This window comes from Podarcis muralis, chromosome 2, assembly GCF_964188315.1.
Source record: "Podarcis muralis chromosome 2, rPodMur119.hap1.1, whole genome shotgun sequence".
Taxonomy (NCBI): domain Eukaryota; kingdom Metazoa; phylum Chordata; class Lepidosauria; order Squamata; family Lacertidae; genus Podarcis; species Podarcis muralis.
Window position 1 is genome coordinate 121483867 of NC_135656.1, and position 20712 is coordinate 121504578.

The 20712-nt window shown below is 46.4% G+C and overlaps 1 protein-coding gene across 1 annotated transcript; it reads right to left on the reverse strand.

Annotated features, from left to right (window-relative positions):
- Positions 1-1942: 1942 nt before the first annotated feature.
- On the reverse strand, positions 1943-18630 carry LOC144326685 (uncharacterized). The gene is given in 5 exon segments (XM_077923436.1): positions 1943-3027; positions 3029-4368; positions 15188-16446; positions 17154-17252; positions 18500-18630. Coding segments are annotated over 5 exon segments (2904 nt in total). The 5' UTR covers positions 18600-18630; the 3' UTR covers positions 1943-2921.
- Between the last annotated feature and the right edge of the window lie 2082 nt (positions 18631-20712).

Here is a 20712-nt window from a genome sequence, read left to right on the forward strand (position 1 = left end):
ATAAAAACTTTTCAAATTCCCCTCCTCTAGGTCAAGCCCACCCCCCAGAAACATCATGCATACATTACAGAAAGGAGGGGTTGAGGGAGGAGTTGGTGGTAACCTGAGTGTCCTGTCACCTGGCTGGTTCCCTTCTCTCCCCCTCCCATGAGTCACTTCCAGGAGACAAAGGGGAGTTGGCAGTTTCCTGCCCCCAGAGGGAAGATCTGATCATTGTCCTTTGTTTCAGTCCATGCTGAATTCACTCCCATATGCAAGTTCTTTGTGATCTTGATTGTCTTCTGTCTAGGACCATCTGGGTTGGCATAGCAACTGGGCAGGGCTCCTGTGGATGTGCTGGGATGGTGAAGGGATTATGGCTGACCAGAACCAAGCCACCCCCCTGTCACCCCCCTTTGATAGTCCTTGTCATATGGAGTAAAATAAAAATGGAACAGTGCAAATCCAATGTATGGTTGATTTTTCTATGAATTTATAACAGAAATGTGGCGTATGTAGTGTGTGAGTGTGAGTGTGTGTGAAGTTTGTACAAACAGAATGATTGGGGTGGGGGGGGTTCCTGCTACAATTGGTAACTGTTGGGCTGATTATATTTATTTTCTCGCCTAATTTTGTTTTCAGTTTATAAATAGGTTCTCAAATTGTATTTCTGTTCTATTCTAAACAATAGCTCAGCTCTTGCCAAGTTTCCATCACATGTATGCTTTTATTTAAAAGAAATATTTCCATTTTATTTACTGCTTTCCAATCCAGCTCAGCCCCTGGCCTCTCAAGATCTTCCCTCCAAAACTTCGGAGGGGCTCCTCTCCACTCCCACTGGTTGCCCCCCATGGCTTTTCTCACCTCTGCAGGTTTGCCAGCTATGCCCCCTTTTGGACAGAGGTGACTTGGCAACTGCACTCCAGGCTCTGGCAAGTTCCAGGCTGAATAATTGCAATGTCTTCTATACGGGGCTTCCCTGAAAGATGACTCAGAAACTTCCATGGGTCCAGATCCCCTTGATCCCCTTGAACCACATACGGCTTCTGAGTAAATGGTGAATGTCATATCCTTGAGACCACAAGCCCTTCCTTCAGATACACTTTCCTCCCCTCCTTCCTCTCTCCCCATATTCACACACAGGTACACAGGGATTGTTTATTGTGAATTTATTCCTTAAACCATTAACGTCTATAGTATCTGCATTTTTGTACTTTTTATCATTCTGCATATAAATATTCAACATTCAATAAACAACTACAGTGGTACCTCGGGTTAAGACCTTAATTTGTTCTGGAGGTCCGTTCTTAACCTGAAACTGTTCTTAACCTGAGGTACCACTTTAGCTAATGGGGCCACCCGCTGCCGCCGCCACACAATTTCTGTTTTTAGTTCTTAACCTGAGGTACTATTTCTGAGTTAGTGGAGTCTGTAAACTGAAGCATCTGTAACCCGAGGTACCACTGTATTTTTTTAAAAGGCAGTTTTCTTCATTTTCTTCCTAAAATGGAGCTGTTTACTGCATTAATTCTGCCCTGTTCCAAAAGTTTCCATGAAAGCTTTCAGGAAAGCTATGAAGAATTTGCATGACTAGAAGTGCCTTAAGATTTTCAAAATGAAAACACTTAGGGGAACTCAATTTCCCCCTTCCCTTTTTAAAAAAAGATAATCCAATATGGTTAAGAATATCGCATTTTTACTTATTCTATAAAGATGGACAGAAGCTGATGGTGTTAATCTGAATTAGTTCGCCTGCTTGCAACTAACAATATGTTGGAATGTTGCTTCAAGGTGTTCCTCCCTCCTCCAGGGGTTTATAAGCGAGGAATTTTATTATTTCTGCGTATGCATGTGTTTTTGTGCATGTGCATTTATAGGTATACCTGATTATATTCCACCTTTCCAGTGAAAGGTAACTACAACAGCACACAGGTAACAAAATGTATTACTCTGACCCCCATGATAATGCTCAAATATAATGCTTTAATTCATCTAGAAGTTACAAGGAAAAGGTGGGACACACCTGGAGGAAAGAAGGGAAATGCCTCATTACCAACTACAATCAAATTACCCAACTGCTACAAAACAAAAGCAATGAATCCTGGTCCGCTTTCAATAACTGTTTTGCAGGATCTGACCCAAGGTCCATGGATGGCACCATCTTGTACCCAAGAGCACCAGCCAGAAACCTGCAGGAGTTCAGAAGCAGTACATGATGCTCAGGCCTTTTTCCCCTGCCTTTCCACACAACATGCTTCCTTAGATAAGAGTGTGACCATATTAGGCCATCCTTTGGTCTGTTTTCAAAGATGAGATGAGCAAGAGTGGTGGAGACTGCCACTCCAATAGGCTTCAGAGAAGGGGAAGAGGAAGGGAGTATGGACCTAGAATTGCGGTGGTTTGAGATGGGACACACCGCAGAAGAAGGAAGGAGCTGGGAAATAGTGGATCAACAGGAGCAAGATAGCAGGTGCTCCAGCCCTGAACAGAGACAGGAGCCTGTTGCGTTAGAAATATCACAGCACCCAAGCGACACGATGTCTCTAGTATACTGGAGTCCCCTCCTTCCCCTACAACCAGGCGTGCCCTTCATCTCACAGAGCAGAAAGCCAAACAGACACAGAGATTTTCCATTAGTGGCCCCCGTAGACAACAGGAAGGGACTCAAGGCCAGGAAGTAACTGCTGGGGGCAGGAAGACTCACTCTAGGCAACAGCTCAGGTTTTTGAGGACATACATTCCATGTTTCTGTGTGTTTTTGTTGATTTAAATGAAAGAAGCAAAAGAAGCTCACAGCACCACTGATTTCACCAGGAAGGCAGCCAGCCCTGTAGTTGACGGCACCTTCGAGACAGCAGCTGTACCATTTCTCCCATTGGAATTATTGTATGAATTCCATGAAGTTTAGCAACAGCGGTGCTCTAATTAAAATGCTTTCCGCATTACAAGCATCTCAATATTTCTTTCCTCTTGATTCGCTTATGCAAAATGAGTTGTGAAATCTGACCAAATCTTTTCCCACACTCCAAGCATATATATGGTTTATCCCATGTGAGTTCTTTTATGAGAAGTAAGCTTAGATCCCTGTGCAAATCTCTTTCCACAGTCCAAACATTTATATGGTTTCTCCCCTGTGTGAATTCTTTGATGATATGTAAGGCTTGTGCTGTGACTGAAGTTCTTTCCACACTCAAAACAGGTATATGGTTTCACCCCTGTGTGAATTCTTTGATGACGCTCAAGGCTTGAGCTTTGAGTGAAGCTCTTTCCACACTCAAAACATGCATACAGTTTTTCACCTCTGTGAATTTTTTGATGTATATGAAGGCTTGTAACCTGGCTGAAGCTCTTTCCACACTCAAAGCACTTATATGGCTTCTCTCCTGTATGGATTCTGCGATGGCAAACAAGGTATGTGCAGTTACTAAAGCTCTTTCCACATGTCACACATTTATATGGTTTTTCCCCTGTATGGATTCGCTCGTGCACAGTAAGATGTGAACTCTGACTGAAGCTCTTCCCACACTCAAAGCATTTATACGGCTTCTCACCAGTGTGGGTTCTCTTATGTGAAGTAAGGTGTGAACTCTGACTGAAGTTCTTTCCACATTCCAAGCATTTATATGGTTTCTCCCCTGTGTGGGTTCTCTTATGTGAAGTAAGGCTAACACTGTGAGCAAAGCTCCTTCCGCACTCCGAACATTTATAAGATTTCTCCCCAGTGTGAATTCTTTGATGCAATGTAAGACTTGAGCCGTGAGCGAAGCTCATTCCGCACTCCAAACATTTATACGGCTTCTCCCCTGTGTGGATTTTTTGATGTATTGCAAAGCTTGAGCTGTGACGGAAGGTCTTTCCACAGTCAAAACAGGTATACGGTTTCACCCCTGTGTGAATTCTTTGATGATATACAAGGCCTGAGCTGCTAGTGAAGGCCTTTCCACACTCAAAACAGGTATATGGTTTCTCCCCTGTGTGATTTTTTTGATGATATACAAGGCCTGAGCTGCTAGTGAAGGCCTTTCCACACTCAAAACAGGTATACGGTTTCTCCCCTGTGTGAATTCTTTGATGATATACAAGGCCTGAGCTGCTAGTGAAGGCCTTTCCACACTCAAAACAGGTATACGGTTTCTCCCCTGTGTGAATTTTTTGATGATCTACAAGGCCTGAGCTGCTAGTGAAGGCCTTTCCACACTTAAAACAGGTATATGGTTTCTCCTCGCTGTGGGCTTTGTGATGTCTTTTAAGGTTTGAGTGGCGCTTGAAACTCTTTCCACATTCTAGGCATTTGTATGATTCCTGTGCTGCATGAATTCTTTCATGTGATTTTAGGCCTGAGCTGTCACTGAAGCTCTTTCCACACACCAAGCATTTACATGGTTTCTCCTCTGTGCGGATTCTGCAGTGTGATTTGAACCTAGACTTACTTTTGAATGTTTTGCCACATAAAGGTCTCTCATTTGTTCTCTTCCCCTTCTGATGTTTTTTCTGGACTGGGATTTGATGGTCGTTATCAGTCTGCATTAGAAGGCCTTCATACCTCCTATTTTCTTCTTGGTTTTCCTCTTGTGGTCTTGTTTCCTCTTGATCTTGAAAGGTCCTTCCTTTGACTTCATGCTTATTTCTTTCTGATGAGACCCGAGAACAATGACTGTCGTGTTCAGCACCTGCTAAAGTTAAGGGAAGATGACAATTAAAAATGTAACCCAAATCACAATCCTAGCGAGACTTCCTGTAACATCTGATGATGATGATGGTGATTTTATTATTCATACCCTGCCCATCTGGCTGGCTTTCCCCAGCCACGCTGGGCAGCTTACAGCATATATAAAACATCAAACTGACCAAGTGTCAACACAAGGGGGCTTATGAAGAAGGCGCAGCAGAGACTGTACTTTTTGAGAATTCTAAGGAAAAACCATCTTCCGCAGAAACTGCTGCTTGCCTTCTATCACTGTGCCATTGAGAGCGTGCTCACTTATGGCTTATGTGTGTGGTACGGAAGCTCAGCCCTGAATGGGAAGCCTGGACTTTGAAAGTCATTTAATCTTCCTTGCTGTACTATACTGTATTGTTTTAATTAGTGGCTTTGTGGAGCAGTCAAGTAATCTCGTTGTCCCCGAGAGGGGGTAATGACAATAAAGATATTATTATAATATTAGTATTATTATATTACAGGGCTGCCTTCAGATGTCTTCTAAAAGTAACATAGTTCTTTATCTCCTTGAGAACTGAAGGGTGCCACCACTGAGCAGGCCCACTGCCTGGTTCCCTGTAACTTCACTTCTGGCAATCAGGGAACCAGAGCTGGACCTCAGTGTCTGGGGTTAGAGATGCTCCTTCAGGTCTACAGGGTCAAGACTGTTTAGAGCTTTAAAGGTCAGCACCAACACTTTGAATGATGCTCAGAAACAAACTCTGAGCCGATGTAGATCCTTTAAGACCTGTGTTATATGCTCCTGGCAACTGCTCCCAGTCACCAGTTGAGCTGCCGCTTTCTGGATTAATTGTAGTTTCCGAGTCACTTTCAAAGGCAGCCCCACCTACAGTGCATTGTAGCAATCCAAGCGGGAGATAATCATGTGGAGTTTGGAACTTAACAGGTTAAGTTGTTCCCATGATGCCACAACATTCTGACGTCAGCTTTCGAAGCTGGGAGGAGTTTGGGAGGAGTTTGCTGTTCCTCTCTGTGCTGTGAGAGGGAAAGGAAGCAGTTTGTCATGGCTGCAAGTAGTCCTGGGTTTTCCGGAGAATTGTTGGAATAAACAACTGTAAATAGACAAACCGGGCTTTGTGTGTTTGTCGGAAGCTAAGTGAAGCTAAGTGACAGTTTCACCGCTGTGTTCACTCTGCTGAGGCGTGACTGGACGAGGACGGAGCTGAGATCGCGCAGCTGAGGGAAGCGCGCCGGACGGCAGTAAAGAGCTAATTGTGGATCGTAAATCAATTAGCAGGTCACGCTAATCAATCAATTCTACAAATCAAAGCATGTACCAGTCTGTGTGCAGGTAGGGTCTCAGCCTGTGTAGCAGATGGAGTTGGTAGACAGCAGCCCCCAAATCCTGACTATGCCCAAGTCACCATTAGAAAACATTCATTTCCTGCCTATCTTTAATCTCTGCCAGTCCAGAGCTCTGGCCCTGCAGCCCTCCTTGTTTTCTTGCCAGAGGAGCTTCCTCAACCCCCAATATCTCCCCAGGTCCCCATCTCCATTCCTTGGAACTCACCAGATCTCTCTAAAGGTCCTGGGAGGGAACATTCAAAGGCGGTGGGAGACAGCCTGACCAGGTCAACCATCCATCTTCCTCCTTCCATCCTCGCTAGGTTTGCAGAAAAATAAATAAATAAATAAATAAATAAATAAATAAATAAATATACTCCACCCTTCCTGGTTCAGAAAACCGGGCTCAATGCAGCTAACAACAAATTTAAAACACTTAATTGATGCAACAAAAAACAGCATAAAATACAGTATAAAATGTGAATAACAATAAATTCAGAATTCAAAAATCAATTTAGGTGGAAATCGATCCACCTAAACATTAGATGATCACCAGGGTAGCTGGCTAAATTAGTCCTATTTGGGCCAGCGAGGAGACCAGGGGAGAATTAGCTGTGGGATCCCAGTCCAGCAACTGGAGGAACGTGTAGCTGCGCTCCAAAGAATTAGAGAGCTGGAGCTCTTCTTGGAAGCAACAGAGAACACCGTCTCCACCAAGGAGGAGACAGGGGACACCCCTGAGAAGGAAGCTAGTTCACCAACACAGGAGCCAGATATATGGAGAAACATGACTCAAAGAAGTAGGAGGCCCAGGGTTCCCTCTGATTGTTTAGAAATACACAATAGCTTTGAGGTCCTCTCCCCTAGCATGGAAGACGAAGAGCAGACTCCATTTGAGGATCTCTCCCTCATTACAGTCGATCAGGTATATGAAGACGAGCAGCAAAGTCAGTCCTCAGGGAATGTGCAGGCGACCTTGGAACGGACAGCTCACGGAAGAACCCCGACCAAAACTAAGAGGAGGCGTGTAGTGGTGATAGGGGATTCCCTACTGAGGGGAACAGAAGCAGTGATCTGTGGGCCTGACAAGATGTCTCGGGAAGTGTGCTGTCTCCCCGGGGCTAAGATCCAAGATGTAACTGAACGACTGCAAGGAATCATAAAACCCACTGACAAATACCCCTTCCTCTTGGTTCATGTGGGAACCAATGACACTGCAAGCGATAGCCTCCAGAAGATCAAAAGAGACTACGAGGCTCTGGGCAGGAAATTGAAGCAATTAAATGCACAAATTGTCATCTCATCTGTCCTCCCAGTTGAACGATGTGGCCCAGGGAGAGAGGGAAAAATAGTGGAAGTGAACAGCTGGCTTCGCAAATGGTGTAAACAGGAACGGTTTGGATTCTTAGATCACGGACTGCAGTTTCTTGAAGATGGACTTCTGGCAAGCGATGGGCTGCACCTCACAACGGTTGGGAGGAATGTTTTTGCCAAAAATCTCAGAAACCTCATCAGGAGGGCTTTAAACTGACTAATGTGGGGGAGGGAGACAGTGCTCCTGAAGGTAGGAGTCTATCAATTGATGAAGATGATCATCCAAATGTCATAGACCAAATGGAGCAAACAGCACGCAGACCTAGTGGTGGGAGGAAAAAATCCTTAAATAAGAGACACGGGGGAATGATTAATGGACTTCAATGTCTGTACACTAATGCGCAAAGCATGGGAAATAAACAAGATGAGCTTGAGCTCTTGGTACAGCAAACTAAATATGACATAATAGGCATCACTGAAACCTGGTGGGATAAGTCCCACGATTGGAATGTAATAATGGAGGGATGCAATCTATTTCAGAGAAACAGACCAGACAAGAAAGGAGGAGGAGTGACATTATATGTCAGGGATGTGTATACCTGTGAAGAGATCCAAGATTTAGAACCTCAAAGCCAAAGTGAGAGCATTTGGGTCAAAATTAAGGGTAAGAGATAACAGTGGAAAGGGAAAGAATAACAGTGACCTGATTGTGGGAGTTTACTATAGATCCCCAAGCCAAACGGAGGACATAGATGATGCCTTCCTGGAACAGATGGCCAAGCATGCAAAAGGAAGGGAGATAGTAGTAATGGGGGACTTCAATTACCCGGATATTTGTTGGATGTCAAACTCAGCCAAGAGCATATGGTCAAACAGATTCCTCACTGCCCTTGCAGACAACTTCATTGTCCAGAAAGTGGGAGAAGCAACAAGAGGAACAGCCATTTTAGATCTGGTCCTAACCAATGTTGATGACCTGGTTAGTGGGGTAGAAGTGGAAGGATCATTAGGCGCGACTGATCATGCTCTTATGAAGTTTACTATACAGCGGAAAGGAGCAGCCAAGCATACTAGGACTCAATTTCTTGACTTTAAGAAAGTTTTCTTAAAGTCAATTTCTTGACTTTAAGAAAACTTAGGGAAGTGCTGGAGATAGTACAAGAATACTTGGCTAGTTTAGATGTATTCAAGTCTCCAGGGCCAGATGAACTGCATCCAAGAATATTAAAAGAACTGGCAGATGTGATTTCAGAACCACTGGCAGTCATCTTTGAGAATTCCTGGAGAACAGGCGAAGTCCCGGCAGACTGGAGGAGGGCAAATGTCCCTATTTTCAAAAAGGGGGAAAGAGAGGACCCAAATAATTATCGCCCAGTCAGTCTGACATCAATACCAGGGAAGATTCTGGAGCAGATCATTAAGCAAACAGTCTGTGAGCAACTAGAAAGGAATGCTGTGATCACCAATAGTCAGCATGGATTTCTGAAAAATAAGTCATGTCAGACTAACCTGATCTCGTTTTTTGACAGAATTACAAGCCTGGTAGATGAAGGGAACGCAGTGGATGTAGCCTACCTTGATTTCAGCAAGGCATTCGACAAGGTGCCCCATGATATTCTTGTAAAGAAGCTGGTAAAATGCAGTCTTGACTATGCTACCACTCAGTGGATTTGTAACTGGCTGGCTGACCGAACCCAAAGGGTGCTCATCAATGGTTCCTCTTCATCCTGGAGAAGAGTGACTAGTTGGGTGCCACAGGGTTCTGTCTTGGGCCCGGTCTTATTCAACATCTTTATCAACGACTTGGATGATGGACTCAAGGGCATCCTGATCAAATTTGCAGATGACACCAAATTGGGAGGGCTGGCTAACACCCCAGAGGACAGAATCACACTTCAAAACGACCTTGACAGATTAGAGAACTGGGCCAAAACAAACAAGATGAAGTTTAACAGGGAGAAATGTAAAGTATTGCACTTGGGCAAAAAAAAATGAGAGGCACAAATACAAGATGGGGGACACCTGGCTTGAGAGCAGTACGTGTGAAAAGGATCTAGGAGTCTTGGTTGACCACAAACTTGACATGAGCCAACAGTGTGACGCGGCAGCTAAAAAAGCCAATGCAATTCTGGGCTGCATCAATAGGAGTATAGCATCTAGATCAAGGGAAGTAATAGTGCCACTGTATTCTGCTCTGGTCAGACCTCACCTGGAGTACTGTGTCCAGTTCTGGGCACCACAGTTCAAGAAGGACACTGACAAACTGGAACGTGTCCAGAGGAGGGCAACCAAAATGGTCAAAGGCCTGGAAACGATGCCTTATGAGGAACGGCTAAGGGAGCTGGGCATGTTTAGCCTGGAGAAGAGGAGGTTAAGGGGTGATATGATAGCCATGTTCAAATATATAAAAGGATGTCATATAGAGGAGGGAGAAAGGTTGTTTTCTGCTGCTCCATATGTCAGGAGTGCTCTGATGTTGTTTCCTGCTTGGCAGGGGGTTGGACTCGATGGCCCTTGTGGTCTCTTCCAACTCTATGATTCTATGATCCCAGAGTGGGTAATCTTCATAAAAAGGGAAGGTGGAGGGAAGGAAGGGGAATAAAAGATCAGGCTAAGTTCAAATTGAAAGCCAGGTAGAATAGCTCTGTCTTACAGGCCCCGCGGAAGGAAGTTAAATCCTGCAGGGCCCTGGTCTCATGGGGCAGAGCATTCCACCAGGTCGGAGCCATCACTAAGAAGGCCCTGGCCCTGGTGGAGGATAATCTGACTTCCTTAGGGCCCAAACTATGATTATTCATGGACCTTAAGGTCTTCTGCGGGGCATACCAGGAGAGGCATACCAGGGGAATCAGACTCTTTCATCCTTCCTGAGGAGCTCAGAAGGCAAAACAAGCTGCATTTTCCTGAGACGGAAAAAGAAGCATAGGAAGTCTCAGCAGCCCTGCAGGGAATTCTCCTGCCCTAGATATTCTCCTGCCGCTGGACATCCCCTCTGCAACAGTCCCCAACAGTTTTTAAACATGTTTTTGTGATTCCAAATTAATCTGTCTGCTTCCTCTATCTTTCTTAAGGCGGGCATGGTACGCTCAGTAGTGACCTGAAAGTAGTTCCCATTGAACTCAGTGGAGCTTACATATGAGTAAATCTGCAATGGACTGCTGTGCATATTCTCCCTCTTCTGACACACAGAAACCCATTGGTCCTCTTCCCCTCCCTTCTTCCAGTCAAGACCTCTTTGCCTTTTCTCCCCCCTGTGTCTTTTCTGCTCACTTGGGGGTTGTGTCCCTCCCCCCCATCCATAAATCCTCCTCCCCCACAATCCCCGTAACTCAGGCAGAAGCAAAGGGAGCCTGCAGGGATTTATCTTGCCACAGAATTTCCTTGTTTCCACTCCCCAAACCTCCATGCCCCCAACTCCATTCCCTGACACTCACCAGATCTCTCTGAGTGTCCGGGACGGGAACGGTCAGAGGTTGGGGGAGGCAGCCGGACCAGGTCAACCGTCCATCTTCCCCCTTCCATCCTTGCTAGGTTCGCAGGATCTGCCTCTTCCATCCTTCCTGAGGAGCTCAGAAGATGCAGGTTCGAGGGAGGGAGGGAGAAGCAAAGGGAGCCTCAGAGGCCCTGCATCCATTTCCCCACCCAACATATTTTCCTGGTGAAAGATAAGCCTGCCTAGGTGTGGGCACCCACTTGCAGTTTCCTTGGTAAAAGAGGAGAGTCCCCACTCCTGGACCCCACCATGTGAGGAAAGTGGAGTCATGCCTGAAAGAGGATCTTCTTCCCCCCAACATTCAAAACATTCATTTCCTTTCCTGGCTTCCTTTCCTCTTTGCCAGTCTGGAACTGAGACAGAGCTGCCCCCCCCCCCAGCCCCACTTTAAGGGAAGGGGCTGTAGCTCAAGGGCGGAGCATCTCCTCAGCAGGCAGAAAGCCCCCGATCCAAGACCCCCCCCTTTGGTCTAATCCTGCCCTCTCTACTCGACCCCTTTCTTTCCAAAACATCCATGCCTCCCTCCTCCTCTTCCCAGAGCCACCCTGCCCCCTTTCCTTTTTTGGGGGGGTTCCTACCCCACCCTAAAACTCCCTTCCCCCCCCCGCCTCGCCTTCTTGCCTTGCTCTCCCCCTGGGGCGCCCCTGCAGCCCTCGAGGTCCTTTGCTCTCCCCGCAGCTCTTTGGGGGCTCAAATGTGGGGTGCAGCCCCATGCATGCTCCTCCCCCGGAGGGCTTCTCTCCTGCTCTGACACGGGAGCCACCTCCTCCGCCCCCCCAAAAAATATATCCCTCTTTTCCTACCTTGCAAAAGGCACAGTCTTCCGCGCTGCAGAATCTCCTCCCTCGCAGCTTGTCACATGTGACAAACGGAGGAGGAAGTGACGCTTTTCCTCTCCTCCCCCAGGAAGTCCTCTGTCATAATATAATCGCTGCCTTTAACCCTTGAAGAGCCAGTATCCCCCTTCACCCTTGTTATGTACTGAGTTGAATAGGATCCAAACTGCAACAGTCTGATTGGTCCTAGAACAATAGGATCCAAAAGGCAGCAGTCTGATTGGTCCTAGAACAATAGGATCCAAACTACAGTCTGATTGGTCCTAGAACAATAGGATTCAGAATGCAGCAGTCTGATTGGTCTTAGAACAATGCAGCAGTATGATTGGTTGGCAGGAACCACCCAATCATGCTCCAGATAGAAGTGAATCCACAACCTGATTGGCTTACAGTAGAATTCCAGAATTAGCCAATCATGGGCAGCCCATTGTGTAAATAATGTATATAAAGCAGATACTTTGAGGGGACTTTCATTCATTCCTCCTCACCACTATGAGCTGAATAAAGAGCATGAAATCACTTTGCAACTCTGAGTATATTTCAACCCTCCACCCCCACCCCAAACTGTAAGGTGCTGGGGACATTGCGGATTCTGCTTCTTTGTACCCCATAAAGTAGGGTTGCTACCTTTCTTCTGGCGAAATACAGGGCGGTTGGGGGGTGATTCCTCCCACCCCCCAATGTGTTGCTGAACCGACTTCGAAGCAATCCATTGCAATCTGTCGCAGGCCCATCTTGCATTTCTCTCTCCCATCATCATCATTCCAACAATTTCCTCCATCGCCTCTCCAACAATTTCATTTGTTCAACAGAACTTTCCCTCCGGTTGACAGAAGCGATTCCTTGGATCCCAGCTTGAAGTGTAGAATGACTTTCCCCAGTCTTCAGGTTAAATATGCTATAAAGGCTGTCAATTTAGCGTGCTTCCTAACCAAGGTGGATTTGTGAAGGTTTTATTTATGGCTGAGTAATACATGCACTTTATTGGTAACTGTTGGGCTGATTATAATTATTTTCTCGCCTAATCTTGTTTTCAGATTATATATAGGTTCTTAAATTGTATTTCTGTTCTATTCTAAACAAGAGCTCAGCTCTTGCGGAGCTCCTAGCACATGTATGCTTTTATTTAAAAGAAATGTTTCCATTTTATTTACTGCTTTCCAATCCAGCTCAGCCCCTGGCCTCTCAAGATCTTCCCTCCAAAACTTCGGAGGGGCTCCTCTCCACTCCCACTGGTTGCCCCCCCCCCCGCCATGGCTTTTCTCACCTCTGCTGGTTTGCCAGCTATGCACCCTTCAGGACAGCGGTGACTTGGCAACTGAACTCCAGGCTCTGGCAAGTTCCAGGCTGAATAATTGCAATGTCTTCTACAGTGGTACCTCAGGTTAAATACTTAATTCGTTCCAGAGGTCCGTTCTTAACCTGAAACTGTTCTTAACCTGAAGCACCACTTTAGCTAATGGGGCCTCCTGCTGCTGCTGCTGCGCCGCCGGACCACAATTTCTGTTCTCATCCTGAAGCAAAGTTCTTAACCCGAGGTACTATTTCTGACTTAGCAGAGTCTGTAACCTGAAGCGTATGTAACCTGAAGCGTCTGAGTAAATGGTGAATGTCATATCCTTGAGACCACAAGCCCTTTCTTCAGATACACTTTCCTTCCCTCCTTCCTCTCTCCCCATATTCACACACAGGTACACAGGGATTGTTTATTGTGAATTTATTCCTTAAACCATTAACGTCCATAGTATCTGCATTTTTGTACTTTTTATCATTCTGTATATAAATATTCAACATTGAATAAACAACTACAGTGGTACCTTGGGGGTCCGTTCTTAACCTGAAACTGTTCTTAACCTGAGGTACCACTTTAGCTAATGGGGCCTCCCGCTGCTGCCACCACATGATTTCTGTTCTCATCCTGAAGCTAAGTTCTTAACCTGAGGTACTGTTTCTGACTTAGCGAAGTCTGTAACCTGAAGCGTCTGTAACCTGAGGTACCACTGTATTTTTTTAAAAGGCAGTTTTCTTCACTTTCTTCCTAAAATGGAGCTGTTTACTGCTTTAATTCTGCCCTGTTCCAAAAGTTTCCATTAGAGTTTTCAGGAAAGCTATGAAGAATTTGCATGACTAGAAGTGTGTTAAGATTTTCAAAATGAAAACACTTAGGGGAACTCAATTTCCCCCTTCCCTTTTTAAAAAAAGATAATCCAATATGGTTAAGAATATAGCATTTTTACTTATTCTATAAAGATGGACAGAAGCTGATGGTGTTAATCTGAATTAGTTGGCCTGCTTGTAACTAACAATATGTTGGAATGTTGCTTCAAGGCGTTGCTTCCTCCTGCAGTGGTTTATAAGTGAGGAATTTTATTATTTCTGAGTATGCATGTGTTTTTGTGCATGTGCATTTATAGGTATACCTGATTATATTCCACCTTTCCAGTGAAAGGTAACTACAACAGCACACAGGTAACAAAATGTATTACTCTGACCCCCATGATAATGCTCAAATATAATGCTTTAATTCATCTAGAAGTTACAAGGAAAAGGTGGGACACACCTGGAGGAAAGAAGGGAAATGCCTCATTACCAACTACAATCAAATTACCCAACTGCTACAAAACAAAAGCAATGAATCCTGGTCCGCTTTCAATAACTGTTTTGCAGGATCTGACCCAAGGTCCATGGATGGCACCATCTTGTACCCAAGAGCACCAGCCAGAAACCTGCAGGAGTTCAGAAGCAGTACATGATGCTCAGGCCTTTTTCCCCTGCCTTTCCACACAACATGCTTCCTTAGATAAGAGTGTGACCATATTAGGCCATCCTTTGGTCTGTTTTCAAAGATGAGATGAGCAAGAGTGGTGGAGACTGCCACTCCAATAGGCTTCAGAGAAGGGGAAGAGGAAGGGAGTATGGATCTAGAATTGCGGTGGTTTGAGATGGGACACACCGCAGAAGAAGGAAGGAGCTGGGAAATAGTGGATCAACAGGAGCAAGATAGCAGGTGCTCCAGCCCTGAACAGAGACAGGAGCCTGTTGCGTTAGAAATATCACAGCACCCAAGCGACACGATGTCTCTAGTATACTGGAGTCCCCTCCTTCCCCTACAACCAGGCGTGCCCTTCATCTCACAGAGCAGAAAGCCAAACAGCCACAGAGATTTTCCATTAGTGGCCCCCGTAGACAACAGGAAGGGACTCAAGGCCAGGAAGTAACTGCTGGGGGCAGGAAGACTCACTCTAGGCAACAGCTCAGGTTTTTGAGGACATACATTCCATGTTTCTGTGTGTTTTTGTTGATTTAAATGAAAGAAGCAAAAGAAGCTCACAGCACCACTGATTTCACCAGGAAGGCAGCCAGCCCTGTAGTTGACGGCACCTTCGAGACAACAGCTGTACCATTTCTCCCATTGGAATTATTGTATGAATTCCATGAAGTTTAGCAACAGCGGTGCTCTAATTAAAATGCTTTCCGCATTACAAGCATCTCAATATTTCTTTCCTCTTGATTCGCTTATGCAAAATGAGTTGTGAAATCTGACCAAATCTTTTCCCACACTCCAAGCATATATATGGTTTATCCCATGTGAGTTCTTTTATGAGAAGTAAGCTTAGATCCCTGTGCAAATCTCTTTCCACAGTCCAAACATTTATATGGTTTCTCCCCTGTGTGAATTCTTTGATGATATGTAAGGCTTGTGCTGTGACTGAAGTTCTTTCCACACTCAAAACAGGTATATGGTTTCACCCCTGTGTGAATTCTTTGATGACGTTCAAGGCTTGAGCTTTGAGTGAAGCTCTTTCCACACTCAAAACATGCATACGGTTTTTCACCTCTGTGAATTTTTTGATGTATATGAAGGCTTGTAACCTGGCTGAAGCTCTTTCCACACTCAAAGCACTTATATGGCTTCTCTCCTGTATGGATTCTGCGATGGCAAACAAGGTATGTGCAGTTACTAAAGCTCTTTCCACATGTCACACATTTATATGGTTTTTCCCCTGTATGGATTCGCTCATGCACAGTAAGGTGTGAACTCTGACTGAAGCTCTTCCCACACTCAAAGCATTTATACGGCTTCTCACCAGCGTGAGTTCTCTTATGTGAACTAAGGTGTGAACTCTGGCTGAAGCTCTTTCCACATTCCAAGCATTTATATGGTTTCTCCCCTGTGTGGGTTCTCTTATGTGTAGTAAGGCTAACACTGTGAGCAAAGCTCCTTCCGCACTCCAAACATTTATAAGATTTCTCCCCAGTGTGAATTCTTTGATGCAATGTAAGACTTGAGCCGTGAGCGAAGCTCATTCCGCACTCCAAACATTTATACGGCTTCTCCCCTGTGTGGGTTTTTTGATGCGAAGCAAGGCTTGAGCTGTGACGGAAGGTCTTTCCACAGTCCAAACAGGTATACGGTTTCTCCCCTGTGTGAAGTTTTTGATGTTCTGTAAGGTTTCTCCTGCAACTGAAGCTCTTTCCACACTCAGAGCACCTATGTGGTTTCTCCCTGCTGTGGACTTTCTGATGTCTTGTAAGGTTTGAGTGGCGCTTGAAACTCTTTCCACATTCTAGGCATTGGTATGATTCCTGTCCTGCGTGAATTCTTTGATGTGATTTTAGGCCAGAGCTGTCACTGAAGCTCTTTCCACACACCAAGCATCTACACAGTGTCTCCTCTGAGTGGATTCTGCAGTGTGGGCTGAGGCTCGATTTACCTTTGAACGTTTTGCCACACGAAGGGCTATCATTTGTTCTCTTCGCTTCATGCTTATTTCTTTCTGATGAGCCCCGAGAACCATTATTGCCCTGGTCATCACCTGCTAAAATTAAGGGAAAACAGCAAACATTAAAAACTTCCCCATACAGGGCTGCCTTCGGACGTCTTCTAAAAGCTACGTAGTTCTTTATCTCCTTGACATCTGAAGGGAGGGTGTTCCACAGGGCTGGTTCCACTACTTCACTTCTTACTGTGACGAAACCAGCAGAAGACCCTCAGAGTTGGACCTCATTGTCCGGGCAGAAGGATGGAGGTGGACCTACTCATTCAGGTCTACAGGGCTGAGGCCGTTTTGAGCTTTAAAGGTCAGCACCAACACTTTGAATTGTGCTTGGAAACATACTCTGAGCCAATGTAGATCCTTTAAGACCGGTGTTATATGCTCCTGGCAACTGCTCCCAGTCACCAGTTGAGCTGCTGCTTTCTGGATTAATTGTAGTTTCTTGAGTCACCTTCAAAGGCAGCCCCACCTAGAGCGCATTGTAGCAATCCAAGCGGGAGATAACCAAGGCATGTAGCACAGTCTGTGTGCAGGTAGGGTCTCAGCCTGTGATGGAGCTGGTAGACAACAGCCCCAAAACTCTGACTATGCCCATGTCACCATTAAAAAACATTCATGTCCTTTCCTTCTACCTTTTATCTCTGCTAGCCCGGAGCTCTGGCCCTGCAGCCTTCCTCGTTTTCTCGCCAGGGGAGCTTCCTCACCCACAACATCTCCCCAGGTCCCCATCTCCATTCCCTGAGACTCACCAGATCTCTCTGAGGGTCCTGGGAGAGAACAGTCAGAGGTGGTGGGAGACAGCCTGACCAGGTCAACCGTCCATCTTCCCCCTTCCATCCTTGCTAGGTCTGCAGGAGAATATAATAATAATAATAATAATAATAATAATAATAATAATAATAATTATTATTATTATTTTTGTATCCTGCCTTCTCCGGCCGAGGCAGGGCCCAGAGTGGCTAGCATCATAAAAACAACACAATATGCATAAAAACAGACATCAATTAATTAAAATACATCTTAAAATTAATTCAGACAAGTTAAAATCAAAACAGGTGGCAATTATCAGGTTGGAATTGAGAGTGGTTAATAGTTGCCAGGACCAACTGTTTCCACTGATCATACAAGAACCTGTGAGCGGGTTGGGGGCCTCCTTCGGGCTTGTTTTATACAAAGGAAAGTAAGTCAAAGTGCATCCTGCCCAAAGGCCTGGCGGAACAGCTCCGTCTTGCAGGCCCTGCGGAAAGATGTCAAATCCCGCAGGGCCCTAGTCTCTTGTGGGAGAGCGGTCCACCAGGCCGGGGCCACGGCTGAAAAGGCCCTGGCTCTAGTCAAGGCCAGTCTAATTTCCCGGGTGCCCGGGATCTTCAAGGTGGTGGTGTTAGCAGAAAGAGGCTGAAAGAGGATCAGCCCCTTTCATCGTTCCTGAGGAGCTCAGAAGCCTAAAGAAGCTTCAGGTTTCTTGGGAAGGAGGGAGGGAGAAGTAAAAGGAGCCTCAGAGAAGCTGCAGGGATTCCTCTGCCCTAGATATTCTCCAGCCCCTGCAGAAGCCCAAATGGGGCATATATTAAAAAATTATATCCCCCAATCTGGTGGGCTTCTCACAGCCACCCAGTGCGGCTAAGAGCATATATAAAAACAGAACAAAACATCAAACATAAAAAAAGGCAACAAACAAACCAATAATAAGAATAGCAACAATAATAACAATATGTTTACAGCTATACCCAAATTAAAATAACCACCGACCCCAACTTAACAATTAACCAACACCAACCCAACAAAAACAAAACAGAGGAACCAGCCTCAGAGGTGGGGAGCCCCAGCTCAGGTCCTTTCTAGCACCACAAATCCAGCTTCTTTGGAACTATTTTGCAGGACTCAGAAGTTTAAACAAGCTGCAGGTTTTGGGGGGTGACGGAGAAGCAAAGGCGGCCTCAGAGCCCCTCCAGGGATTTTCCTGCCGGAGGGGAAGCCTCCCAATATATCAAGGGCCCACCCACAGTTTCCACAGTAAAATCTCCCCCCTTTATCTTATTCCCTGCTTCCACTCTCCATCCCCCCAAGTCCCTATCTCCACTTCCTAGGAACTCACGAGATGTCTCTGAGGGTCCTGGAGGACAACGCTCAGAGATTGTTTGGAGGGAGGCAGGAGACAGTCTGTCCAGGTGAACCGTCCATCTTCCTCCTTCCATCCTCGCTTGGACTGAAGAGCTCAGAAGCTGCAGGTTCCTGGGAGGGAGGAAGAAGCAAAGAGAGCCTCAGAGGCCCTGCAGGGATTCTCCTGCGCAAGACATTTTCCTGGTGATTGTGAAGCCATGCCTGAAAAGTGGAGTCATCCCTGAAAGAGGATCTTCTTCCCACCACCATTAAAAACATTTATTTCCTTTCCCCCATCCCCACTTGAGGGAAAGGGGCTGTAGTTCGAGGGCAGTGCGTCTCCTCCGCAGGCAGGAAGCCCCAGATTCAGTCCCCAGGCAGGGCTGAGAAACCACGTCTGAAAACCCGGAAGAGCAATTGCTGCCGGTCCGTGTCAACAATAGTAGCCCAGGTGGAGCAAGGCTAAGTGTAGGCAGCTGACTGCGCTTGGAGCCCCCAGTTCTGCTGCAGCAGTGGCTGGTGGTGAGAAACGAATGGCATTTTATGGCCAGTGGTTCTCCTCTTCCCATCCTTAAAGTCTTCCCTCCTCCATCTCTCCCAACACCTTGGTACCTTCCTAGGGCTGGTCTGCTATACAGAGAGACTGCGCCCTCCTTGGGGGTTTTCCTCCTGAACCCTCCCCCCCAGACAGGGAAGGCATCCAAGATAAAAGAGCCCATGTCTTTGTAGAGCTGAAATGAGTTTCCAGCTGACCCTGCCCTCCCCCCCCCCTCTTTTCCCAAAACATGAATGTCTCCCTCCTCCCCTTCCCAGAGCCATCCTGCCTCCTTTCCTTTTGGGGGGGTTTCCTCGCCCACCTGCCTTCTGGCCGTGCTCTCCTCCTGGGGCGCCCCTGCACCCCTTAAAACCTTTTGCACTCTTCGCAGCCCTTGGGGGGCTGAATTGGGGGTGCAACCCCACGCATGCGCCCTCCCACCCCTGCCCCTTTGCAAAACTGCCCTCTCCTGGAGGGCTTCTCTCCTGCGAAGGAGCTGCTCTGACACGGGAGCCCCCCCCCAAAAAAAAACCCCACATCTCCCTCTTTCTTCCTACCTTGCAAAAGGCACAGTCTTCCGCGCTGCAGACTCTCCTCCCTCGCAGCTGTTCAAATGTAACAAACCGAGGAGGAAGTGACGCTTTTCCTCTCCCCCAGGAAGTCCTCTCTCATAATATAATCGCTGCCTTTAACCCTTGAAGAGCCAGCGTCTCTCCCACCCCCACCCAAACTGCGTGGTGCTGGAGACATTGCGGATTCCGCCTATGGGGACCCCACAAAGCGCCCCCTTCCCTTGGAGGGGGGCACGCCCTCCTTTTTCTTACTGCATTTCCAGGGCGGTGGGATTTGCATTCTGCAGAGGGTCTGCTCCAAGGTTCAAATGTGGGGCAGTTGTGGCATAGTGGTTAGAGTGCACCTCTTGATATTAAGGTGGGACATTTCATAGCCCTGTTATGTTACAGTAGAACACAAAAGAATTCTTTCTCATCCCTGGTAAAGAAAAATAAGCACCCCACCCCAGACCTTCTAAGGCTGCTTTTTGCAATATCAGAACCATAGTGCCAGAACAGCCATCTCGAAACCATGCCCACCTCACAAGGTTACTGAGAAGATGGGGGGGGGGGCAGGCAGGACACACACAAACCCTACCTACAAGGATGTGCAGTTTCACAGATTTTGCTCACAGCTTAGCCCACCTCACAGGGTTGTTGTTGTTGCAAAGGTAACAGGTGAGCGGAGAAGCCAGCAAGAAGCCGGGTGCAAATGTTTCATTTCAGCTTCACAGACCCTGCAGAGACACAAAACTGGTGCCAAGCTCACCCTGCTCCATCACAATCGCTTAACTGCAAAACTGCAGTCCTGATCTTTTACAGGGGGAAGAAAACACCGGAAAAGGAAAAATATATACAATTGACTTGCAGGCAGAGAGTTTTAAAGCTCTTCTTGCACAGGGCAGAAAAATGGGGGTGGGGGCAGGACGGGGGTCTAAGAGGCATCGGGCTGCTGGTTCCAGAAGGCAAGGATGGTCCGATGGACGCATTCCCAGGGGTTTGTCCCAACTATATGTGATTTCGACTTTACCACCAAAATGTAACCCCTGCAAAAGTTGTGTGCCGAACTGTGCACCCCATACAATAGTTTATTACAACTCTCAGCACCCTTAACCAGCAAAA